A 25,054-nucleotide genomic window follows, 5' to 3' on the forward strand; every position below is an offset into this window, starting at 1 on the left:
TCCTGATTGTTCCCGCCATTAGGTTGTAAACTCTTACAAAACAAGCCTCACTTTTTAATTTATCACAGTTTTCACCTAACATAGGTAGTACTTTATGTTGGGTAGTCACTAACATAAAGACTTGCATTCAGTTGTACTCGTCATGTATTTATTTAATATGTGAATAATGAATAAATATGCTTAAAACTTATTACAGAAACAGGTGTGATTCTTAACTCCTGGATTAGAAAGACAAAAGTGAAGTGTTTTTCTTTTTTCTCGGGCTCTTGTTTTCTCCAGTTCTTCATACTGGCATAGTTTTCCCACTGGTGTTCATCCACGTCTCACTCTGACACCAACAGCCGTGGGCAGGCCCCTTGGCAGAGCGGCTTCTGGCTGGCATGGCTCTAGCTCTGTACCAGCCCGCGTGATTCAGTGCTTAGCCTCCTATGCACTCGGCCCGAGAAGATGGTTTTCATTCTTCCCATTTCTCTGCTGGCCACACCACCGTTCCCCACCCAGCGTCTTTCCTCAGATTGTCTCCTGTCTTTGTTTCCTCTTGGGTTCTGCTGCCACCCATTGTGCTGAGGCCAGTGGTCAAATGACCACAGTTTGCACTTTTGTCGTTCCCTGCCCCAGGTCCCTGTCCTTCCCAATCCATTACTAGACTCATTTTCCCATAATACCAGAGAAGTTTTTGGCTTTTTTTCAGTGTCCCACTCAAGAACCTAAGGTGGTTACCTCTTAACTCCTGTTTTAGATCAAAACTCCTGCCTGATTTTTAAAGGAATGTGGCTGCATACTACCTCTCTACCCTCATTTATCCCCACTCCTCGTTCTGTGTAATGCTTTTCTCTACTAAGACTGGTTCCTTAGTGTTCCATGTCTGCATCCTGCTTCCCATATCCTGGTGCTTTCATCCTTTGGGTGCATTTTGAGTTTCCTTCCTGTTTGCAGTCCTCTTACGAGCCACCATTCTTTAGGGCCCAACTAAAACATTACTATTCTGTGAAATCCAAACTGTTCTTGCTTTCTGCACTCTTGCTGCCAGACTTAGGGTTACTGTCACACTGATTAGAATTTACCACTGGTACATTTCTAAGAAAAATATGTTTTATCTTGCTTTCACTGAGTGTAAGCTCCTGAGACTGGGCACCTTGTTGGATGCTACTTTGGACCTTCCATGGCACTTGGTAAATGCTTGTGTTTTGGAGTTGATTCTTCTTGCTAGAGCCTTTCCTTACGGCTCGCTGAATAGAAGTGAATCAGGTGGTTGGTTGAGGTCGGGGGTATGTGGGTTGAAAATTTTTGAAATTTTCCCTAAGAAAATAAATTTTTAATTTCATGAGGTTCTGACATGAAAGTGAATGAACTAAAATGGTCTCCTTTGAAGGATAATTTGAGAAAACTCCAAGCAGTTGAGAACAGATGGCTGTCATGGAAGTATGTTTGGCAAGCAGATTTAGTTTATATCTGTGTGTATCTGTATACACTGAGTGTTTATACACACATGGTCATGCTTATGCACAATCTCTGTTTAGGGGAAAAAAAAAATCCTGATTTTCCAGTTTTCTTCCTACTTTGATGTGTATTTTGGAAACGCTACTCTCTCTGTTCCCTTTTATTAGGATAGGATAAAAGCCTGCTGTCAGTATTTTGATGATAACCATTGATTTTTTTTTTAATACTAGTGTGTTTCCCCCTATTCTTTAACTAGTGCCAAAAAATAAATTGAAATTTTATTTCAAATACCTTAATTTTTACTTGAAAGTTTTCTGTAATGAAGAATGCTTTAAACATACCATCCTTTTAATCCTCAGAGTAAAGTCCTGTGCTTTCTTCACCCACGTATTAACATTTCCTTGGATTTGGTCCTAGTTTAAAACTCTGAGAGCAATCAAAATCCTATCATCAGAAACCATCTTTTTCTGCTCTTCATGGTAGGTAAGGGTAAGAGACTATTTGAAGCAACCTGCTGGTGAGGAGAGACAGTTGTTCTTTTAGCATGGGTGTACACGTATGAATGCTTGCTTGCTAGTCTGGGTTATACAGAATTGGAAGTAGGTAGGAAAGGTGCTCAGCAATTATGAAAGTTTAATGCTAATAGACAGCCAACTCATTTCCAAAGCCTCTCCTAATTTGTCCAGGTACTCTGGCTCTGTGTTCCCATAGCACTTGCTTTATACTACTATCCCATGTTGTATTGCAAAATCTCTTAACATTATTTATTCAAAAATATTTATTGAGCACCTACCACTATTGAGCGCCAAGGATTGTTCTAAGTGCTGGAGACAAGGAACAAAAGAGACAGAAGTCCCTGCCCTCGTGGAGGGAGCCTACAGCAAATGGAGAGGAGGCCTGCAGCATACACACAACCGATCTCCCCCTCCAGATATTTGCCAGATTTTGAACCTACGTGGGATGGAAAGCCAAAGGGCTAAGCCCAGAACCCCCAAAGGGTAGAAATAACTAGGGAGAGGCTGATAATCGATCTGAAAATAATAAAATTGTGTAGTATGTCAATGGTGGTAAGTGGTATGGGAAGAAAAAAATCAGAATAGGCGTGATACGGAATTCAGGAATGAAGCCTGCAGTTTTAAGTAGGGTGGTCAGTGTTGGCCTCACAAAGATAATATTTGATACAAGAAGTGAAGAAGTAAAGGGGTGAGGGAGTCGTGTAGGGAGAAGAGTGTTTCAGGCAGAGGGAATAGCAGAGTCCCGGAGGTGGAAACATGCCTGGTGTGTATGAGAGACGGACAAGGAGACCTGAAAGGTGACAGAGGAGATGAGAGGCTGGGTGCACATCCTGTGGGCTTCTGTAGACCTTTGGGAGACTTTTGGTTTTACTCCAAGTTAAAAGAAAAACATTTTAAGCAGTGTAAGCAAAAGAGTGACTTAATTAAAAGGGCCATTCTGAACGTCCTGTTGAGAATGGATCAGTGGGACAGGAGTGGAAACAGGGAGACTACTTAGGAGGCAGTTGGGAATAATCTGGGTAAGAGATGAAGGTGGTTTAGACCAGAGTAGAAGCAGAGGAGGGGGTGAGAAATGGCTGGATTCTTGATGTACTTCGAAGGTAAACTCAACAGGATTTCTTGGCTGATGAGATAGGGTGGGTGGAGAGGAAAGAACAGAGTCAGGATTACAGCAGGATTTTTGGTTTGAACACCCAGAGGGATAGAGTTCCTCTTAACTCAGCTGGGGAAAACTGTAGGTAGAAGGGGTAGGGGTGGGGGGTTGGCTAAGATACTAGGAGTTTAGTTTGTGGACATCTTAGGTGTGAAATATTTCTGAGATATTCAAGTGGAGATGACAAGTAACAATTAGATAAAAGAGTCTGTAATCATAGGAGAGGATAAATAAATATGGCAGCCAACACAACGTAGCCAGTATTTAAAACCATGAGACCAGATGAGATCACCAAGAGAATGAGTATTGATAGAAAAGAAAAGAAAGCCCAAAAACTAGGCCCTAGGGAACTCCAAAAATAAGAGTTAGTGTTGGAGGATTCTATTCTCAGGTAAGAGTATAGTAGGGCATGGCAGGCCAACACTTGCTGCAAGGGGGGAAAAAAGATAAATTGTAAAGGACATATTTTTAAAGACATCAGATAGCTGTGGAAGCAACAAGAATTAGATGAACTAAAATTCCAGACAGAGAAGAGCTGTTCCTAGATGAGCTGGGCCCAAACAGAGACTATTCTGGGTTGAAGAAAAACCATCTGACCCTGCTGGTGATTGATTATGCAGGGCTGGTGAAATGATTGGAAACTAAAGGAATTCCCAAAACAGGGAGCTTTCCCCTGGAGACATTTGATGAATTCTGGGGTAGCCCAAGAAGTTAGTGGCTCAGCCAGAAGGCAGATTGAAATCTCACAGTCTCACGTTACTTTTAGGAGATAAAGTCTCACTAAAAGGATGGGTGTACTGCAAAAAAAACTGACTCTCCCTTAAGAGAGATTTTTAACCTGCTTGGGATTGGAGACTTCAGGGCTCAGGAGTAAAAAGACCTGCTGGACTTACAGTCAGTGACCTTGGACATTCATACTCAAGGAACAGGTAAAACAAGAGATGGACTGAATCTTAACAGTAACCCAGTCCGGACCCAACAGTCCCTGATTGGACCAATGGGACCCACTCCTTCTCCCTGTTTGTCTAAGAGAAAATAGGAAACACTTGTAGTAGAAGATATTGTTTGGAGCTGCTGTGATTATTGTTTTATTCACAGTACTCATCATACAGTAAAAAATTATTAGATATTCGAAAAGGTTGGGAAATTGACTGAAAATCAAGAAAATAAATATGTTAATAGAAGCAGACCCCAGATGATCCAGATAACAGAGTTAGCAGAAAAGAACTTTTAAATAACCATGATTAATGTGTTAAAGAAAATAGAGGAAAAGATGGACAAAATAAGTTCTAAAGTAAAGAATTCCAACAGAGAATTGAATCTATAAAGAGAATCAGATCAACACTGTAAAACTGAAATTTTCTATTTATAAAATTCAGAACACAGTGGATGAGTTTAAAAGCAGATTAGATACAGTAGAAGATAAGATTGGCGACTTTGAAGACAGATCAACAGAAAGTTTCTAAACTGACACACAGAAAAAAGAATGGAAAGAACAGAGCAAAGCATAAACGGATAAAGAGACAATTGGGGTGCAGTGAAAAAGACTAACACATACATATCTGATTAGAGTCCTAGACATGGAGGAGAGAGTGAATCAGAGGAGTGTTTGAAGATAAAATGAATGGCCAGAAATTCCCATAAACTGATGAAGATATCAGCTAGTACATTCAATGTCAGGTAACCCCCAAGCAGGAAAAATGTAAAAAAGAAAACCATACTAAGCATATCTTAAACTGTAGAAAACCAAATACTGAAAGAACATCTTAAAAGTCAGTAGATAAAAACTGACAGCTAATGTTATATTAAATGGTGCAGTACTGAATACTTTCCCTCTGAATTTGGGAGTAAGAAAAAGATTCCATTATTCTCATTTATATTCAGAAATACACTGGAGGTCCTGGCTACTGAACTAAGGAAAAAGAAAAAAATACAGGACTTCCCTGGTGGCACAGTGGTTAAGAATCCGCCTGCCAATGCAGGGGTCACAGGTTTGAGCCCTGGTCCGGGAAGATCCCACATGCCTTGGAGTAACTAAGCCTGTGCGCCACAACTACTGAGCCCGCGTGCCACAACTACTGAAGCCCATGCACCTAGAGCCTGAGCTCCACAACAAAGAGAAGCCACCACAATGAGAAGCCCATGCACCGGAACGAAGAGTAGCCCCCGCTCACCGCAACTAGAGAGAAAGCCCATGTGCAGCAACAAAGACCCAACGCAGCCAAAAATTAATTAATTAATGAAAGAAAAAATACAGGCATGCCTCATTTTATTGCTGTTCGCTTTATTGCACTTCACGGATATTGCACTTTTTTTTTTTTTTAAACAAATTGAAGGTTTGTGGTAACCCTTTGTCAAGCAAATGTATTGGCACCATTTACAATATAGTAAAGGGCTTCCCTGGTGGCGCAGTAGTTGAGAGTCCGTCTGCCGATGCAGGGGACACGGGTTCATGCCCCGGTCCGGGAAGATCCCACATGCTGCGGAGTGGCTGGGCCTGTGAGCCGCGGCCGCTGAGCCTGCGCGTCCGGAGCCTGTGCTCCGCAGCGGGAGAGGCCACAACAGTGAGAGACCCGTGTACCGCAAAAAAAAAAAAAAAAAAAAAAAATATAGTAAAAAAAACAAAACAAAACAATTTCTATAAACTAGCAACATCAAATCAGGAAAGGAAAAATTGTAAAATACCATTTATAATAGTATCAAGGTATTAGATACCCTGTAATAACCCTCAGAGGATACAAGCCTTCTATATGAAAAACATTGCTGAAAGAAATGAAAGAAGACCTAAATAAATAGAGCAATATATGACATACATGTATTCAATATTGTGAAGATGTCTATAGTTCAGTCCCAGTCAAAATCTATGCAGGGTGTTTTTCTGATAGAAATTGATGATGGAAGTACAAAAGACCTAGATTAGCCAAGGCAATCTTGAAAAGGAAGAACTAAATTGGAATACTTACCATAATCCAGACTTTGTAATCAAGCCACAATGAAGACAGGGTAGTGTTGCCATAAGGACAAATAGACCAATGGAACAAAATAGAGTGGTATGTACTGCCCAGCATGGCTTGTACTTAGCTGTGTGTGGCTATTAAGCACTTGAAATATACCTAGTCTGAATTGAGATGTGCTGTAAGTGTGAAATACACAGTAGATTTTTAAAGAGTTAGTGTGAGAAAAATAATGTAAACTATTCCATTAATAATTTTACATTGATTTCATATTGAAATGGTAATATTTGGGGTATATTAGTTTAAATAAAATATTGTTAAAATCAAGTTCATCTGTTTTTTAATGTGGCTACAAGAAGATTTACAACCACATATATGGCTTAATGAATGACATTGGTGGCAGCAAAGATTCTTTAAACAGAACACAAAAATACATAAGAGAAAAGATAAGGTGGATTATATAGAACTTCTGTTCATCAAAAGATACATTTACAGGTTGAAAATGCAAACCATAGATTGGTAGAAAATGTTTGTATGGATTTTGACAGAGGACTCTTTTTGAGAAATAAAGATATATATTAAACTCTCGCAAATATAAAGAACTCTTGCCAATCAGAAAAAAGGACAATTTTTAAAATAGGCATATGACTTGAACAGGAGCTTCGCAGTGAGGATATCCACATGGCCAATAAGCATATGAAAAGATGCTCAGCATCCTTAGTTATCAGGGAAATGTGAATCAAAGAGATGATAACGCACATCCACTGGGAATGGCTAAAATTTTCAAGACTGACTGTATCATGTCAGTTGCAACTCCCATACACTGCTGTTGGATGTAAAAATTGTTACAGCCACTTTGGGAAAAGTTCTGACAATATCCATTAAAACTAAACACGGGCTTCCCTGGTGGTGCAGTGGTTAAGAATCCACCTGCCAATGCAGGGGACATGGGTTTGAGCCCTGGTCCGGGAAGATCCCACATGCCTCGGAGCAACTAAGTCCGTGCACCACAACTACTGAGCCTGCGCTCCAGAGCCCGCATGCCTAGAGCCCGCGCTCCGCAGCAAGAGAAGCCACCTCAACAAGAAGCCCATGCGCCGCAACGAAGAGTAGTCCCCGCTCACCGCAACTAGAGAAAGCCCATGCGCAGCAACGAAGACCCAGCGCAGCCAAAAAAAATTTATTTAAAAAAAAAAAACAGAAAAAAAACTAAACATATAACCAACCTCATAACCTGGGTTTGAGCCCTGGTCCGGGAAGATCCCACATGCCTCGGAGCAACTAAGTCCGTGCACCACAACTACTGAGCCTGCGCTCCAGAGCCCGCATGCCTAGAGCCCGCGCTCCGCAGCAAGAGAAGCCACCTCAACAAGAAGCCCATGCGCCGCAACGAAGAGTAGTCCCCGCTCACCGCAACTAGAGAAAGCCCATGCGCAGCAACGAAGACCCAGCGCAGCCAAAAAAAATTTATTTTAAAAAAAAAAACAAAAAAAACTAAACATATAACCAACCTCATAACCTAGCAATTCCACTCCTATGTTATATCCAAGGTAAATGAGTGCATTTATGTGAACATTGAAAGCAACCCAAATATTCCTCAGCAATAGAATGGATAAATAAATGGTGGTGTATTTATACAATAAAATACTCCACAGTAATACAGGAGAATGAACCACACACTATATGATTCCATTTACATGAAACTTAATAATAGGCAGGACTAATCAATGGTGATAGAAGTCTGAATAGTGGTTACTTCCAGTGGGGGCATCAGGGTCTTCCAGGGTGTTGGAAATGTTATATAACTTGATCTTGGTGGGACTTAAACTTCAACAACTGTACTCTTGAGATCTCTGCATGCTGTATGTATGCCATACCTCACTTAAAGCATTATGTTAGCATGTCTGGCAGTTCCTTGATGATGAAGACTGTAGCTCATTTATTTCTATAAGACCAGTGCATAAACACAAAAGACACTCAATAAATAATGTGGGAGAAATTTAGGAAGGAAATGAAGTAGGAAGTTAGGAAGGAAGTTGGTTCATTAATCTAGTTTCTTGTAACCCAGCCCCTGTTCCTTTGTTCGCTGTCTACCTGTCATAGTCAGAGCTCTGTTTGGCTGCAAGGTTGGGGTAGTGATTTTACTGCTCAGGAAAGTACATCTAGCTTGGGCCCTTTGCTGTTACCCATCTGTGCAGTAGAAGATAAGTCCAGGTATATGGAGAAGGGGGAGACTTTTTAATCACATGATGTAGATTAAGAATAATGCTTTATCTTTCCTTGTGTATTTCCATCTGTGTCTCTTTTCCTCTTCCCTGTTGTTTAGCATTCAACCAATATTCACTGATCACCCACTGTTGCCTGGCTTTTTCAAGGTATCTAGCTACATTAGTGAGTAAAACAAATAAAGATCCCTGCCCTCACAAGGCTTATATTGTGGTGGGAGAAGACGGGCAATCCACAGTAAACTGCCTCCTTCTCCTTTTCTTACTTGTGCAGAAGAATCAAGCAGAAGAAACATACTGACAGGAAAACAAAAGCGTAGTCTGTATCCCGCCCCATCCTTCTATTGTATGGTAGGCCCAGTTCACTTGTCTTCTGGTTGAGCAGTGGGAAAAGACTTGTCATTTTGGATTAACTTCACAATGCCGTGTGTCCAGGGGGACGTAATAAATATTTGTAGCCTTTGGGAGCATCTGTCAGTGCCTGCTGATTCCCATACTTCTTTTCTGCCATCCGCCCTACTCATCTTTTTTTACCATCACCTTTCTGGGAAAAGCTTCATTTAAGTTCTTAGAAAATATGTTTTCTATAATGGTATGACTTGGGGACAGTTGAGCCCTAGAAGTGGCAGTGAGATGCAGCATAAACCATCCTTTTGGAAAGTTCTGATAAGGAACCCAAGTAGTTATTTTGAGAGTTAGGGTTGTTGTGATGAGTGTTCTTTTCATATTCTGTTCTAAATCTCATATTGTGATACATACTGGATCTGGAAGGGTTATGTAGTGCATATGAAACGATGGAAATAAAACTGCTCAAATAAAGTCCGAGGAAGAACATTTAACAGGAGAGTTGTGACCCAGTGCATCCTTTTTTTTTTTTTAAATGTCCATCAAAGGAAGAAGACAAATAGACTCTGGTTTATTAATACAATAGAATATTATACAGCATTAAAATTGAATGGCTAAAGCAACATGAACAATATGGATGAATATTGGCAATATCATATTAAGTTAAAGAAGATTACATCCACCATGACACCCTTTATATGACGTTAAAACAAAATAAAATTTTAAAGAAATATTTGTAGATCCAGTGCATCCTTTTTTAAGTTTGTTGTTTTTTAAATGCAGATTTTTTTTTTAAAGTCAAATACTCTGTAGAAAGAGATTTCATGGAGATTAGGAAATGTTGATGTGTATCTAGGGCAGAAAGGAAGGAATTAATTTGTTTCCAGTTGGGATTTGTAGTCAATGGTTGATCAGTGAAACAGAAAGCCATTTCCAGGTACAGAGGGGAAAGATGGTACAATTTAGTAAAGAATAATTATACTTTGCATTTGCATAGCACTTACTGTCCAGAAAATGTTTTCACATGCCGTTTTATCCTCCCAGTGACCCAGTGAGATATGTGTTTTTAACTCCTATTTTAATAGACTTGGAACTAAGAGGTGTTAATTGACTAGCCCAAAGTCAATAGCTGGATTGTGTCAGAATTGGGACCCTCTGATTCTAAAGTCCCCAGACTCTTCTATGTTAGGCCTTTCTGAAAATTTATGCAGCAACATGTAAGCAGTTTTGGCGGAGAAGGGAAGTCTTAGGGTCAATTTTAATGATGCTAAAGGCAGATCTGAAATGAAGAATCTGAAGCAAATCAAGAAGCAGAATAACTTCTCTGCTCACTTGGGAGGGGAAGGTGATAGAGTGTTATGCCCAGAGGTTAGAATATGTGTGATCTTTTGATCACTCTGGGGGCTGATAGGAGGGAGACCTCAGTACCCAAAGGTGAACTTTTGGACCAAGTAGTGCCTATTACAGTATTTCCTCTAGAATTATTTCATGGCTCCTGTAGTGCCGTAATTGTCTCTCTCTTTAACCTCCATCTCCAGGAGCCTCCAGAAGATGACGCAAACATCATTGAGAAGATCCTGGCATCTAAGACTGTCCAGGAGGTTCGTGGCTGATGTTTCTGGCTTGTATATCACTAGCGCAGTTTACACCCTCTGTGGAGAGATGTTTCTGGAGTGGTCATTCTTGGCTGGACTGAGAGCTAGGCAAGAACACTGTTTGGCTAGTTGACACTTATTTTCACCTCCATGGAAGATTTTAAGACATAAAATTCGGAAATATTTGAGTATGGCCCAAACCGATGTTTTTTTTCCTTATGATCCTAGCAAAAGGTATTGATCCTTTAGTTGCCATAGCCCACTGAAAGTCATCAGAGGGCCAAGAAGAAGAGATGGGAAAAGACTCCCAATGAAAACATCTTTTCCTTTCAACATCTCAGGGCTGTGTAGAGAACCTCTAGAGAAAATTTCTGGCGTGAAAGAGTATGCCGGTGCCAGTGAAGGCATAGTTTCATCTTTACCTCAAGTATTTATGGAAGTAAACTTCCTTACTTTGAGAGTGAACATCACTGGAGTTTGTAGGCGACGGTTGGGAGGACGCCGGAAATGCATGTTCTCACTTCTGCACCAGCTCTCAGAGCCCTGGGCCAGTTTGGCTTTATCAGCTGAATGCTCTCCCAGCCTGGACCTAAGAATGACACCAGGAGGATCATTTTTTTTTTTCTAACCTTATAGCTTACTGTGTGTTCAGCCTTTAGAAAGCCTGCTCCAGACCTGTCAGAAAAAGACCTGGGAAAATGAAAATATCCTCGAGAAATATGTTCTAAAACCAGGAAGAAGTATTTATTTACCTTTTTTGTTTGACACATAAGGGCGATCCATGGGGATCTGGGCTGATAACTGCTTGATTTTTGGTTACAGGTTCACCCGGGAGAACCCCCATTCGACTTGGAGCTGTTCTACGTCAAGTATAGGAATTTGTACGTCTATTTAATGTATTATTTGTATGTGTATTTTAAATGAATAAAACTTTCTTCTTTCATCACACCATTATCTTTTATATTTTCCAAGAATGGCCCCTAAGGCATGACCCACAGACCTTGATTGGCTCAAGTTCACCTTAGGCGGCATTGCTTTACTTTGGCTGCGTATAGAATCACTGGAGAGCTTTTTAAAACTACTGAAGTCCTTGCTGCACTCAAAACCCGTTGGCTCATACTCTGGGAGTAGTTCTCAAGGATTGGTGTGTTTTAAAAACTCCCTCTGCAGTTCCCATTTGCACCCAGAGTGGAGAACCACGGTCCTATAGCCTATACTTTTCTCCCCACTTGGGTTTTTCTTTCTTTCTCTGCTGTGTGCCCACTTGCACTAATGTGCGTTAATGATGGCCTGCCTATACCTGCCCTCCCTCTGCTCTGAGCCAGTTTCTCTAGAAGCCACAGAGTGACCAGTTGCTTGGAATTGCTGCATTGTTTTGTATTCTCTTTTTGTCCTGAAGGGCAAGGCCCTTCTAAGCCCAGTCTCCAGCAGTTCCACAGCAAGTCACTCCACTGCTGCTGTGTTAGACAGTCACCTGGTTATTGAAACACTTTAAAGCTTGATGGTTTGCTGGTTTTGTGCTTGTCTCACAATTTGTGTGTCTTTGGATAGTTCCTACTTACACTGTAAATGGGCCACAATGGAAGAACTCGAAAAGGATCCTCGCATCGCACAGAAGATCAAGCGATTTAGGAATAAACAAGCCCAGATGAAGCACATTTTTACTGAGGTGAAGCAATATTTACTAATTTGATCACTGCTTTTCTTGCAGTGCAGTATTAAATACCGGGTTTAAGTTTCTTAAAGTTGAAGTCCTATGTAGATGTATTGCTCAGGAGTCTGCTGATTTGTGACAAGCTTTGTCCAGATTTAAGCCAAAGAAAACAAATTATCCACCAAGGAATAAGGATCAAACCTTATAAACTGATAACTCATAAGAACGTGCATCTAGGTCACGTTCCAGGGCAGAATGTACACACAGAAGGAATGTGCACACAGTTCTTTGATTTCCTCCTCCCCCCTCCCCAAAAGGGCAATTCCAAGAAGACTTAAAGTTTGGGTGTAAAAAATAAAAACAAAGCTAAAATGTTAGAAAATAAGTAAATAAATATATAAACTTGGGTGTTTCTAAGTATGGTACCTACAGCAAGAGGAAGGATTGATGGATTTGGATATCAAAACATCTGTAGTGCCTGTAAGTTAGAAAATACCACAAATAAATCTTTAAGTAAGTACATGATGTACATAGACGTATTCCCTAATTACGTACATGCACACATACATACAAGGCATACATTCTTCTTATCCAGTATGGAAACCTTATTTATATTTGCATACACACATGCATGATACACATACATATACACATGACAAATAGCTGTAATGTTAAGAAATGCTCTTATAGTTCAAAAAGAAAAATACAAAATCCCAAAAAGAAAAAATGGACAAATTAATGGGGAATTCAGAAAAGAGGGGAAAATTACTTATCAACCATACAAAAATGTAGTCAATTTCACTAGCAGTCAAAGAAATGCAAATTAAAATGGGAATCTTCTAGTTTTCACTTATCAAATATTTGAAGGTTTTAAACATAAGTATTTCCCACTGCTGGTGAAGGTGCAGGGAAGAGACACTATCGTTGTCACTGGTTGGGAGCATAACTTAGGATGACCTGTCAGGAGAGCAGGGTGACAACAGACATCACATGTCTCAATATTTGCCTATCCTTTGTCCCAGCAGTTCTGTTTCCACCATTTATTTTAAGGAAACTATCAAGTCTTTGTGCAAAGACTTAGTTATGATAAACAGTTGTTTGTATTGGTGAAACATTGAAAACAAACAAAATGTTATAGACACTTGTTAAATTATGATACATCCCACAGAATGCAATACTGTGCAGCTAGTAAAAATGATATTGGAGGACAATTATTAACGTCATAGGAAGAGGCTTAGTGATGTTAACTATTGTTAGTTAAAAATGTCAAGCTCTTCTATGAGACAGTTCCATTTTGGGGGGTACAAGAGAGAAGAATCACCATAATAATGCATAGAAAATGTCTGAGTGTATGTGAAAATGATGATGTAGTCTTCTCCATTTGATGGGATTGTGGTGATTTCTATTTTCTTTAACATGTAATTTTTCAATTTTATACAGATAACTTATGAAGAAAAAAGCAATAAAAATTATTTTTTAAAGGTAGTCACAAATACTAGACCTTAAGAGTGCACTGAGATGCCATCAAATTTTAGCAGATTGCTGCACATTCTTACCAATTCATTGTTCATGTTGTACTCCTTTTCAGCAAATTACAAAAAACTATTTTAGGATAATGTCAATAAGTGTTCTTTTTGTCCCAATATGGAGTCCTTTTTCTTTAGCCTTAACGTTTGGCCCCAGGCCTCTCCAGGATTGTTGTAAAGCCTGTGAGAACTGTTTTTTATGGCATTGTTCCTCTGTAGAGAATCAGAAAGGAAGGACTAGAATTGGAAAAACCATCGTGAAGCCTTGTTGGATACTCTCCCTCGGTTCCTGGAACTTCTTATTCACGCCTCTATTTTAGCAAGCATTTGCAGTGTAGCGACTTGTTTACGTGTCTGTGTCTTCCATTTTGAGCCCTGCGAGACAGACAGGGCCACGTCTTCCTCGTGTTTCTATCTGTGGTACTAGGCGCAGGGTCTGCTCAGTCACCACTTGTTTGTGCCCAGGTAAGGGAGGAGGGTTTTCTAGGCCTCTCCTGCTCCAGACCCTTCAGCACTTCTTGTTGTCTTGGAATAAAGTCCAAACTACTTAATGTAGCCTACAAAGCCCCTTGAATCTGGTTTCTGATTTATTCCCAAAGGAGTGATTTTTTTTCCCCTTGGTTGGGAATAGAAAATTGTGTTAGGATGTGTAGAAATACTGTAATGGGAATTCATACCCTTGGGGAAGGAAAGGCTTCTGAGAAGATGGGAGGCCATAATGAAAGGAGTGAGGAGTGAGAGTGGGGAGTAGTTGCTTTAACGCTGTCTTCAGTCTTGACCTAGTCAACATTTTTGTTAATAACTTGCATAAATGATATTCTTATGAAATAAATAATAACCTAGTTTTGAATAGAGCTTCTTCATACCCATTATTTCCAGCCGCTTTATGAGGTAGCCGGGGGCGCGTGTGAAGGAGAGTGGGGTTGGAAAGGCTGTGAGTTTCCACACCCCACGGGGCTGGAGGCCTGTGAGACCCTGACTCCTCAACACCGGACCCAGTGCTGGGAGAATAAATGACAGAATCAAAGTTCAGGTTTACCTGGACAGGCGAGGATGAATGAAATAATGAAAATGGCAATAAGTAAATGTAATGTCACACATTGGTATTTTAAAGATCTTTACAACTTTGGAGTGGGGAAAATGACCAGATAGCAGTTTGCCTTGGGCCAATTGCAGTAGCTCCTTCAGACTCAGTATCCTCCGTTTATGTAAATCAGAACTCCTAATACTATCACCCTCACAGACTACCTGGGAGGATTAAATGACGCAGTGTTGATAGAAGTGCTAAGCATGGTGCCCGACCCATAGTCACTATTCCACAAAGGTTAGCTCTCTGCATCACCAAGGGATCTAGAAACGTGGCATCTGAAGAACACCTGGGGTTAGGGAGGTGTTCCGATAGGGACGAATCAACTTGGTTACTGCTGCTGTAGAGGAAGCAGTTCACACCAATGAGTCAGTTACAGGAGGAAAATTAGGCTGTAATTTAATAGTAATAATGATAAAGATCATGATGCTACTGCTGAACAGGCAGAGGTAAAGCTGTCTTGGCAGTGGGTCAGGTCTCAGAGGGCAATAAATTCCTGAACACGGGGATAATTGAATCCGAGGGTGAATTCGCCAGGGATGCTGTATAAAAAAGTGTTCCTGCGTTGATTGGAAGATGAAACTAAACAGCTCCTAAAGTGCCTTCTAGCGTAAGGGGTAATAAGAACATTGCTGCACTTCAGGAGGAGGGCATCTGGGCAAGAAAGACCCGGGTAAATGTTCTGATTCACGTGGCTTTGCAGCCTTGGTCACGGTACTTATTTAACCTCTCTGAGTCAGTTTTCTCATCTGTAAAGATAAATTATGACACCTGCTACTCCATAAAGTAGCTTACAGGCTAAAATGAAAGCACTGGACACACATTAAATATTTCTAAATCTTATTATTTTGAAAGCACACTTTTTTTTTTGAAGCGTAGTGTGTTTAACAGTAAGCAGTCCCTAAGGGTACAGCTCAGTGAATTTTTGCAAAATAAACACTCCTGTGTAACCAGCACCTAGATCAGGTAATAAAACATTATCAGTACCCCTGAAGCTCCTTCCATGCCTCCTTCCAATATTAACTGTTATTGTTATTGGTATTAAGAAGAAAAACAAACTGTAATTCTGGGTTTCCGAGGGATACCTCTGGAAATCCTCCTTGTGCTGATTTTTGCTCAGTACTGTAATGACCAACAAGAAAGTCTCACCCTGGTGGGGCAGCCTGTAAGTTGTGGTCGTTTCTTTAAATTGAGTCCTGAAGAGGAGGATTTGGGGACAGTGAAGAAATGTCGGTGAGGTGACTTTTATTTTCAGGGAAACCTTTTCATTCTGTGTTTCCCGCCCAGTAGGGCCCAGAGGAGGGGGTCACTTAAAACACTGGATGCCGGGTTGGAGGGATGGGGGACACTTCTTAGCTCTTCTTTTTTGTTTGCCTTAGCCTGACGAAGACTTGTTCAACCCAGACTACGTGGAGGTTGATCGCATCTTGGAGGTGGCCCACACCAAGGATGCAGAAACTGGAGAGGTGGGTATTTTGCCGTTTTGACTTCCAAAGTGTCTTCGCCGCTTGCCGAAGATATTTTGCACGTTTCGTTAACATGTGGTCCTTGTTTTCATGGCATTCGTGTGCTGTATTGTAGGGAGGTTTTCATAGGTCTGTCAGTGTAGGACTGATTCCTGTGATGTAGTAGAAAGAACGTGAGTGTCTCTCCCATTTCCCACTAGGAAGTGACGCATTACCTGGTGAAGTGGTGCTCACTGCCTTACGAAGAAAGTACATGGGAGCTGGAGGAGGATGTGGATCCTGCGAAAGTTAAAGAATTCGAATCTCTGCAAGTTCTCCCTGAAGTTAAGCATGTGGTAATGTACCTATGTCACTGTTTGGCGCCTCTTGTAACATGTGATTTTAGGAACTTGGCAATCCTGGGTGTCCCCTGGGCTGTGCTCCTGAGTGGTTTCTGTGGTGTCTTATCATTGGTCACTCCTATTGAAACTGCGGTTCAGGGTGTGTTTCTCCCCACATCACACTTTGCTAGCAGTCGGCTCAGCTTTACATCCGGGCTCTACTTTGATGTATGTGACATTTCAGAAGCTTGGCTATGAGCTTTGATTTCTTGGTGTATGGTTGTCAAATGGAGTCAGTAAGATAGAAGGTAAGAAATGCCTGGCTTGGGAAAGAAGCTCAGTAAGTTGTTAGTGTCTTGTTCCTGTTTCTTATCTCTTGCTCCATTGGTGATCTCTTTTTCTTCAGTTTTATCCTTTGCCTTTACTCAAGTGGAATATTCTTACAGGGAAGAACTGTCCTTTCTCTATAGATCACTGGGACTTTGCAGATAAAACATAGGTTTTCAGTACGTTTTTGTTGAATTGGTTTTTTTTTCTGATTCTGGATTATTACCACCAAGCTGCAAAAATGTCAAAGGAGGCAGAATTGGGATAGAGCCCAGTTAAGATGTGACTAACTTGGGAAAAGAATCAGAGCTGTGAAAGAATATAACTGTAGACTGGAATGATTATTTTCTATTTTTTTAAAATCACTATTTTTATATGAAAAACTCTTATCCAGTTCCTTATTGTTGTTTTTATATATATCACTGGGAAAGTTGGGACTTCGAAGGCAAGACTTTGACACTGAACTTAGATCCCTGTCGGAGTCCATCCAAAAGCAGTTTTGCTTTTGTTTCTTGGCTCTGAAGGGTATAGAGGTATCTTGAGATGTGGAACTGTGATTAGAAACCTATGTATTTTACAGTGTTTGTTTACATGATTGATTAATGAATTTTTCTCTCAACCCTCTCCTATAACAGTTGTCCATTTAAAATTCAATTTGTTAGTCATTTACTAAGCACCTGCTGTAGGTTGATTCTTGTGTGGGACAGAGTAAGAAAGTAGGTGCAGGCCCTGCCCCAGGAGCTCACAGGCTGACGGAAGAGGCATGTGTGTGCAGGACAAATATGGCACCAGGCTAACTGGGGCATGTGGCCCAAAGCAGAAGCAAACCAGTGGGGGAGCAGAGAGTAGAGAGAATTTCATTCTGAAGCTAATTCTAAGTTACCATCTAGAAGTAATCAAGGTTGTTACTCTCTCAGCCTGAATCCCACTTATTTCTTCAGATTGACTACATGCACTTGGCGAGAATATGAATGCAAGTGTTTTCAGTCAGTTTCCCTTTTCCTTTCCTTCTTTGCTGTTGTGATGCTCCTGTCCTCCTCATCTCTCAATGAACTGTGAGATCATTTCACACCTGTCTCTTTTGGTTTCTAATTTATTTGTTCTCTCATTTAAAAGGTATGTTTTGAAATTTTTCTCATCCTAAATTGGAATGGGAGCTCAAAATATAATTAAAGTTGTCTTTTTATGTTTTAAGAGAAGGGCTGGCTCCAAATGATACTTTAACTGAATAATTTTTTTTTTAAAGGGATCTTATCCTGGGCTGTGAAGTTTAGCGATAACCCTACCAGTCTTGATGAATAGAACATTCCATCACTAAAAGCTTTTTGGTAAAAAATTGGTCACATGTAGGTCAGATATGGAGTTTTGGGAGAGCAAGAAATGAGTGTCAGTAACAACTGTGCAAAGAGAGTAGCAGTCATTTAATAGTCAAGACCCACCTTGGAGACTCCAAGAATCAGTTCTCTTTTGAACTTAATAGTAGCCACTAAAGGTTGTGGAGCCTTGGGGTAAGTTACTTGCTGTAGTCTGTACCACTTAGGAGCCAACCAGACTAGGCATCGGGAATTTCTAGCTGATTTCAAGCCTTATCCTTAGATGGCTGAAATTTCTGGTCATGTTAATGGTGATGTAAAACGAAAACCTTTAGCACTGGAGAAAGAGGGAAAACCCAGAGGAGTGACTGGGTTAGAGTGTGATGCCTCTACATCAGGAGCGCTACCAAGGCAGCATAGTAGAAATCTGCAATGCTAGGAGTGAGCCATTTCAGTCGCTAGAGATGAGGAACATTCCAGGAAGTCTCCCCATAGTATCTAGTAGAGTAGAGTGCCATTAAAAAGAGTTACATGGACTTCGGGGATCCAGGCTGCATGATTCCTATAGGTTGAGAAGAATGTAATTTCTTTAAGGGAACAGAGCAAGAGAGTTTTCTATAGGAATATCTTTGCTTAAGAGCTTTCTCTTTAAAATTAATTTTTTGACATAATAAATTATTTTCCCCTTTATTTCTAAAAACACCTGTGCCTATGTGCTGTTAGTAATATTCAGCAGAGTTCTATTTCAAGGGGCTTAGCCTAACTACAGCTATAGTAATCTTGTCGGTAAGTTGTGGTAAGTTTCTGAAAGACGATACTTTCAGTGGTCTTGAACAGATTGGACAGATTACACTTATCTCCAAATATCAGTGATATGAAATGATTGGGGATATTTTATTAAATTTCACATGTGAAAGGCATCGTTTTAGTTAATAGCATATTTCAGGAGTAAACTTTATTGTAATACTCCAAAGTAGAACTACCAAAGACTACAATTGCTGTTAGAAAAGCTACAATCTCAAAATTCTCATTTATATAACTATAGGCATAGCTAAAAATTTTTATTTTTAAGACCTTGAAGTGTCAACTTAGGGGCTTAATTTGTCTAGAAGCTAAATAATCAAATCTATGTCCAAATAATATAAATAAGCAAAATTTTTAGGTGGGAAGACTTAATACCTAAAAATTAAAATTTTCCCCAGAGTAATCAAAATCCCAATAGAATTTTAAGGGAACTTGAAATTGATTCTACAGTTATACAGAATACTAAATAAGACAGAATAGCCAAGACATTTTTGAAAAATAATTCCCCATCAGATATAAAGCTGTAGTAATTCAAAAGTATGGTTTTATTGCAATAAGAGACAGTGCAGTAGGACAGAATGAAGACTCTAGATAAAGCTCCCTGGATATATTAGAACTTATATGATAATAATGGTATTTTATATCAATAAAGATCAATTACATTTAGAAATTGGTGTTTCATATGGGAAAATAAAGTAATAAGATTGCTATTATGTTCATGGTGAATTTAAGGAATTTACCGTTTTGATTATATAGGCTTTTGGCTTTACTCTAGAAACTAATCAACAAAATATTTGACCCACTGTACTTTACTGAGCTGATACCACAAGGACAGATAACAAAAAAAAATTCTGTCTATAGAAAACTTAAAAAACCTGATTAATACTGGCTTGTAGGGAAATTAAAATGTAAGTGGGAGTGATTTCTAAGAGTCTCAGTAAAGCAATATAATACTTACCAAGATTTTAGGTGGGTCTGTTTCTCTTCTTCATTAATTGCTTGCAAATTTCATAGAGGTGTTCTTAGTTTAATCTGCTGAAATCTAGAAAATACAGGGCTGGCTCATTAGTCAGAAGATAGTAACTGTAGTTTGCAGCCAGCTGTAGGACAGCATTTGAGATTTACCACCTTCCCCTTCATTGCCCTGTGTCCCTCTGCATATTTGGTCCTGAAGCATCATTCTCTGTGTCTTGTGCTCTCTGCTCTCCTTCCCTAGGAGCGACCTGCCTCAGACTCCTGGCAGAAACTTGAGAAGTCTCGAGAGTATAAGAACAGTAACCAGCTCCGGGAGTACCAGCTGGAGGGGATGAACTGGCTTCTTTTTAACTGGTATAACAGGTGCGGAACCAGAACTGGTCCTGTCTTCAGGGATGATGTTTCTACCAGATGTCTGTGCCTGGAAGGAGATTGCGGGCTTAGCCCGCGTGGAGTAGCAATAGCAGGGTGGCAAGGGAGTGCATCGGAGCCACTGGTTTAGTGGTGATCTTTGCACATCAGGCATACCAGGACTTTATTTTTTATGTCAGATTCGGTTTGGTTTGGTTTCTCCAACCAAAAGGAATGATCTTTAGACATCGCTGACTGTGCTTTTTTTTCTTTGCCAGTCTAACCAAAAGGTTGGGCTCAACCTAGATGAAACAAAACCCAAAAGATCCTTTAAAACTGTTTTTTTATCTCCCGGTCTTTAGCAAAAGTTGGCTCTAAAGGGGAATGGATCTGGATTCTAGCCCCGACTCTGCTACTTGTTTGTGAGCCATGGGTGGCCTAGACTTGTAATACTCAGTTTTCAACTCTGTGCTGTAGTTCCTATCAGAATCTAAATGAAACAGATGAAATTTGAGAAAGATGGGTTGAGATTTTCTTAACATTCTAGAGTGTACCCCCGGTGTTGATTTTTAAAGACAGTACATAGGGCTTCCCTGGTGGCGCAGTGGTTGAGAGTCTGCCTGCCGATGCAGGGGACACGGGTTCGTGCCCCGGTCCGGGAAGATCCCACATGCCGCGGAGCGGCTAGGCCCGTGAGCCATGGCCGCTGAGCCTGCGCGTCCGGAGCCTGTGCTTCGCAACGGGAGAGGCCCGCGTACCGCAAAAAAAAAAAAAAAAAAAAAAAAGGAAAAAAGACAGTATGTAGTGGAACACACACCAAGCTGGGACTCTGGAGACCTGTGTTCTAGCCTTGTCTCTGCCACCTGTTCACCACTCACAGTGTAAGTCAGGGCACGGCTCACTCAGACATTCCAGGTCTGGGGTTGCCCACCTGTACAGTCAGGAGCAAGACCAGACAGGGGCCACACTCTTCAGGGGTCACACTCTTCCGGGGTCACAGCTGTGTGCAGTCCGTGATTCTGGGTCACCACAAGAGACCAGCGTTTTTACTCTTGACAAGGAACTTAGTATGTGGGTTAAAAGTTTGTCCTTTGATAACACAAGTAATAGACAATGAGAATCATGCAATTTATGTTTCTGTTTTTGCCTTGGCTTCCATGACGTTTGTCAGGTAGAGAAACTGGCTTAGATTTGAGGCATTTTTTTTTCTCCTTGTTTCAGTATTATTTTAATTTTTGGTATTTTTAGTTTATTTATTTATTTTTTTTTTTGCGGTACGCGGGCCTCTCACTGCTGTGGCCTCTCCCGTTGCGGAGCACAGGCTCCGGACGCGCAGGCTCAGCGGCCATGGCTCACGGGCCCAGCCGCTCCACGGCACGTGGGATCCTCCCGGACCGGGGCGCGAACCCGTGTCCCCTGCATCGGCAGGCGGACTCCCAACCACCACGCCACCAGGGAAGCCCTTTAGTTTATATTTAAATGGACCTATTTCATGTATTTTCTCACAAGTTGCAATAGTTCCTTTTTGGAAGTAGGCAGGGTGTGAACAATGATAATAGAAACTTGCTTCCGTTGTATCTCTGGAAAATGCTGATAAAACCTTCACTGATGACCTTACAGGCCAAGGTACGCTTCTGAAGTATCCTTTTATTTATAACCAACCTCTGCCTCTTTCCTATATTGATGATGAAGTATCTGTGTTTCTTACTCTGCAGAAAAAACTGCATTTTGGCTGATGAGATGGGCCTAGGGAAAACCATCCAGTCCATCACATTCCTTTCAGAAATATTCCTCAGGGGAATCCACGGCCCTTTCCTCATCATTGCCCCCCTCTCCACCATCACTAACTGGGAGCGGGAGTTCCGGACGTGGACAGAGATGAACGCCATTGTGTACCACGGCAGCCAGATCAGCAGGCAGATGATCCAGCAGTATGAGATGGTGTACCGAGATGCACAGGTGAGCCCTCTACCAATCACAAAGACCTGGGGACAACTTTCTGATGTCATGGTTCAAAACAGCCTTTCTGCCCCTTGTCTTCCAGAGTTTAATGCCCTGCATTGGGTTACTGTTGGCTTACTCTGTAGAGTCACATGTTTATTGAGGTAGACTTCTTACTCCTTCCTGGTAATTTAATTTGTGATAAAACACAGAATTGGAGGGCATGCTTTCCACTCTGGCTTATACCAGAGGCTCTTTAGGACACGGAAAGCTTGGCTTCTTGGTTGGCTTACGAAGTTGCTTTTACATGCAGAAGGTTTTATCTGAGTTGTTACGTGCTCAGTGAAGAAGGTGAGCGGAGGAATTCGTGTACAAAAGAAGGATTCTCAGCCAGGGAGTTTGGAGAGAGAGAGAAGGTTAACAGATTTGACATGGAAGGATAAAGAGAAAACAAATGGTTAAAAGCACAACAGAATTTTTTAAGACATTTTTGTTAAGTATAATCACTTTGCAGAGTATCCTTGTATGTTTGTCCGGAGCTCTGGTTTTTATAAATAAGGTGAAAATTAAATGAACTCAGAGGAGAGGCAGTGCTCACCCCAGGGGTTTCACAGACAGCAGGAGGAGACACTTAGAAGAAATTTAAGACGTGCTGTAACGTGATGAAGCTCTGCTTTTTAAAGCGATGGCAGCACTAAGACAGGCTGAAAGACAAAGGTGTGTCCTGGTGGTAGCACTTGTCCTGGGTGAATCAGTATCATGATGTCGAATCTGTTCTAGAACGCAAGTTACAAGGTGAAATTAATTTTACCTGAGAAGTAGCAAAGAGGGTTTCCTTGGGCATTCAAGCTATGCATAGACCAGCTTCTGGCTGGGACTGTGTGAATCAGCACCCATCTGCTTTCCTTATCACGACAAGTAAATAAATAAAAAGCTTCCTTTCTCGGCCTTCCATATTGCTTCTCTGTCTCACTTTTGTGAGGGTACATGCTCTCTTGCTTTTGTTTTATTGATGTAATGGGGTCTCTCTCTTGTCTAAATAGCTGGTTCATTCTCGTATTCTCTCTCTTCTCAACTGAGGAAGAGGTGCTTATTGGCTCTCACCTAGGTCCTGGCATTTATAGTGTTGCCTCCTCTAACCCAGCCGGTAACCCAGTAGCTGGATTCTCTGGCCCTGCGTAAAGCTTTGTCTTTGGTTCTGTCATCCTCAGGGAAACGCGCTGTCAGGAGTCTTCAAGTTCCATGTCGTCATTACAACGTTTGAGATGATCCTGGCAGACTGCCCAGAGCTGAAGAAGATTCACTGGAGCTGTGTGATCATTGATGAAGCCCACAGATTGAAGAATAGGAACTGCAAACTTCTGGAGGGCCTGAAGCTCATGGCCCTGGTGAGAGTTGGCAAGCTCTTTGCATAAACACCAGGCCCCTTCTGTTCACAGTAGAGGAAGCATTCTTTAGCCATCTGCGTGCAGCTTACTTGTGCACAGTCTGCTCACCCTAGATTTTCTTTTTGCCCACTATAGCTCTGATGGTGCAGGAGGCAAATTTTTTTTGTTACGAACTGGGTCAACAATTTGGCCTTTGCCACAGACTGATTCCCAGAGGGACCCAGGGAAATCTTAAATACCCTGAAATTTGTGACCTGGAAATGTAAGATGTTTTGGCTTGTTTCCAGGTCCCTGAATGATCTGGTACCAAAGGTGATGGCCTTCAACATTACTCCTTGGCACAGTGCCCAGTCTGTGGCAGGCAGGCACTCCATAATATCAAATGAATGAATGGATGAATGAATGGGTGCTTTAACTAACGTGAAATTGCTCCTGGGCTCAGGGATGTGAAAGGAAGGTTGATCTGTTTATTGATGTTGTCACACGTATTCTGTAGAGTCACATGTTTTATAACCAACCTCTGCCTCTTTCCTATATTGATGATGAAGTATCATCATCTGGCAAAACAGAATTGCCACCAATAAAGCCCAGAATGCCCTGGCATCATTTTCCCACCAAAACCTGCTGTTTTGGTGGTTCAGACCCTGTTCATCCCGTGCTGTGAATCCACGCAGGAACACAAGGTGCTGCTCACTGGGACGCCCTTGCAGAACTCGGTGGAGGAGCTCTTCAGTCTACTCAACTTCCTGGAGCCGTCACAGTTTCCTTCAGAGACTGCTTTCTTGGAGGAGTTTGGAGATCTGAAAACAGAGGAGCAGGTAAATAGGAGCCCGCAGGATTTGAGGAGACAATGTGGTAATGACCTTCACCATCAAGGGAAAAACAAGTCACCATGGGGACAGGAGTTAGCAAGTTCTCACATCCCTCGTAAAATGAGCATTGCCTCCTTTATTTAATTTGTTCATGTTGAAGAGGATACACTGATTATTAGCAGTTCTTATTACTCCAAAGAATAAATGAATCAACATCCAAAATGCCTTTTATCCGGCCTCTTGCCTTCACTGATCTCGTATGTAAGTTCAGTGATTTTGTTCATAGCTCTGGCCTCAGGGGCTTGCTTCCCTCCTCCTCTGCCTTCTTCATCCTTCATCCCTCCTCCTCCATCACCTGCAGCATGTTTCCAGGCTCATTTTCTTGAGTGCAACAAAATACACAGGTAGTGAGGAAAAGAAGGCAGGTGTGTATACTAGAGTAGTGGGCAAGTCCAGTTTTGTCCAAATCAACTAAATGTCCTGTTTTCAAAGATCTGGTCCTGAGTCTAGCTTATTAGACTCAAAGCTGTTTCAAAACAAACCAATCTATCTACTATGGGTAGAAATCTCAACTGGACATTGCAGAAATAAGGCAGACAAGTTTAAATGCCATAAGAGGAACAGTTAATAGAGCTGAGGACTTTAAAGGCGAGAAAGATCACATCTGTTTGGAAATTAGGAACGACTTCATGGAGAAAGTATAATTTGAGAATAGACTTTTTTTTTTTTTTTTTTTTGGGGTATGCGGGCCTCCCTCTGCTGCGGCCTCCCCCGTTGCGGAGCACAGGCTCCGGACGCGCAGGCTCAGCGGCCATGGCTCACGGGCCCAGCCGCTCCGCGGCATGTGGGATCCTCCCAGACCG

At 41.3% G+C, this 25,054-nt stretch overlaps 1 protein-coding gene across 8 annotated transcripts in view; it reads left to right on the top strand.

The window, feature by feature from the left end:
- The window catches only part of CHD6 (chromodomain helicase DNA binding protein 6), a 228,940-nt gene that overhangs the window by 109,277 nt on the left and 94,609 nt on the right, over window positions 1-25,054 (top strand). For all 8 annotated transcript variants that reach the window (XM_055090837.1, XM_055090842.1, XM_055090841.1 and 5 more), the window contains 9 exons: window positions 10,171-10,233; window positions 11,050-11,108; window positions 11,779-11,896; window positions 15,874-15,960; window positions 16,161-16,295; window positions 19,941-20,062; window positions 21,766-22,009; window positions 23,203-23,379; window positions 24,054-24,197. In XM_055090837.1, the coding sequence (XP_054946812.1) occupies window positions 10,171-10,233; window positions 11,050-11,108; window positions 11,779-11,896; window positions 15,874-15,960; window positions 16,161-16,295; window positions 19,941-20,062; window positions 21,766-22,009; window positions 23,203-23,379; window positions 24,054-24,197 (1,149 nt within the window). The remainder of the gene's footprint in view (window positions 1-10,170; window positions 10,234-11,049; window positions 11,109-11,778; window positions 11,897-15,873; window positions 15,961-16,160; window positions 16,296-19,940; window positions 20,063-21,765; window positions 22,010-23,202; window positions 23,380-24,053; window positions 24,198-25,054) is intronic.

Source organism: Physeter macrocephalus, chromosome 14 (assembly GCF_002837175.3).
Source record: "Physeter macrocephalus isolate SW-GA chromosome 14, ASM283717v5, whole genome shotgun sequence".
Taxonomy (NCBI): Eukaryota; Metazoa; Chordata; class Mammalia; order Artiodactyla; family Physeteridae; genus Physeter; species Physeter macrocephalus.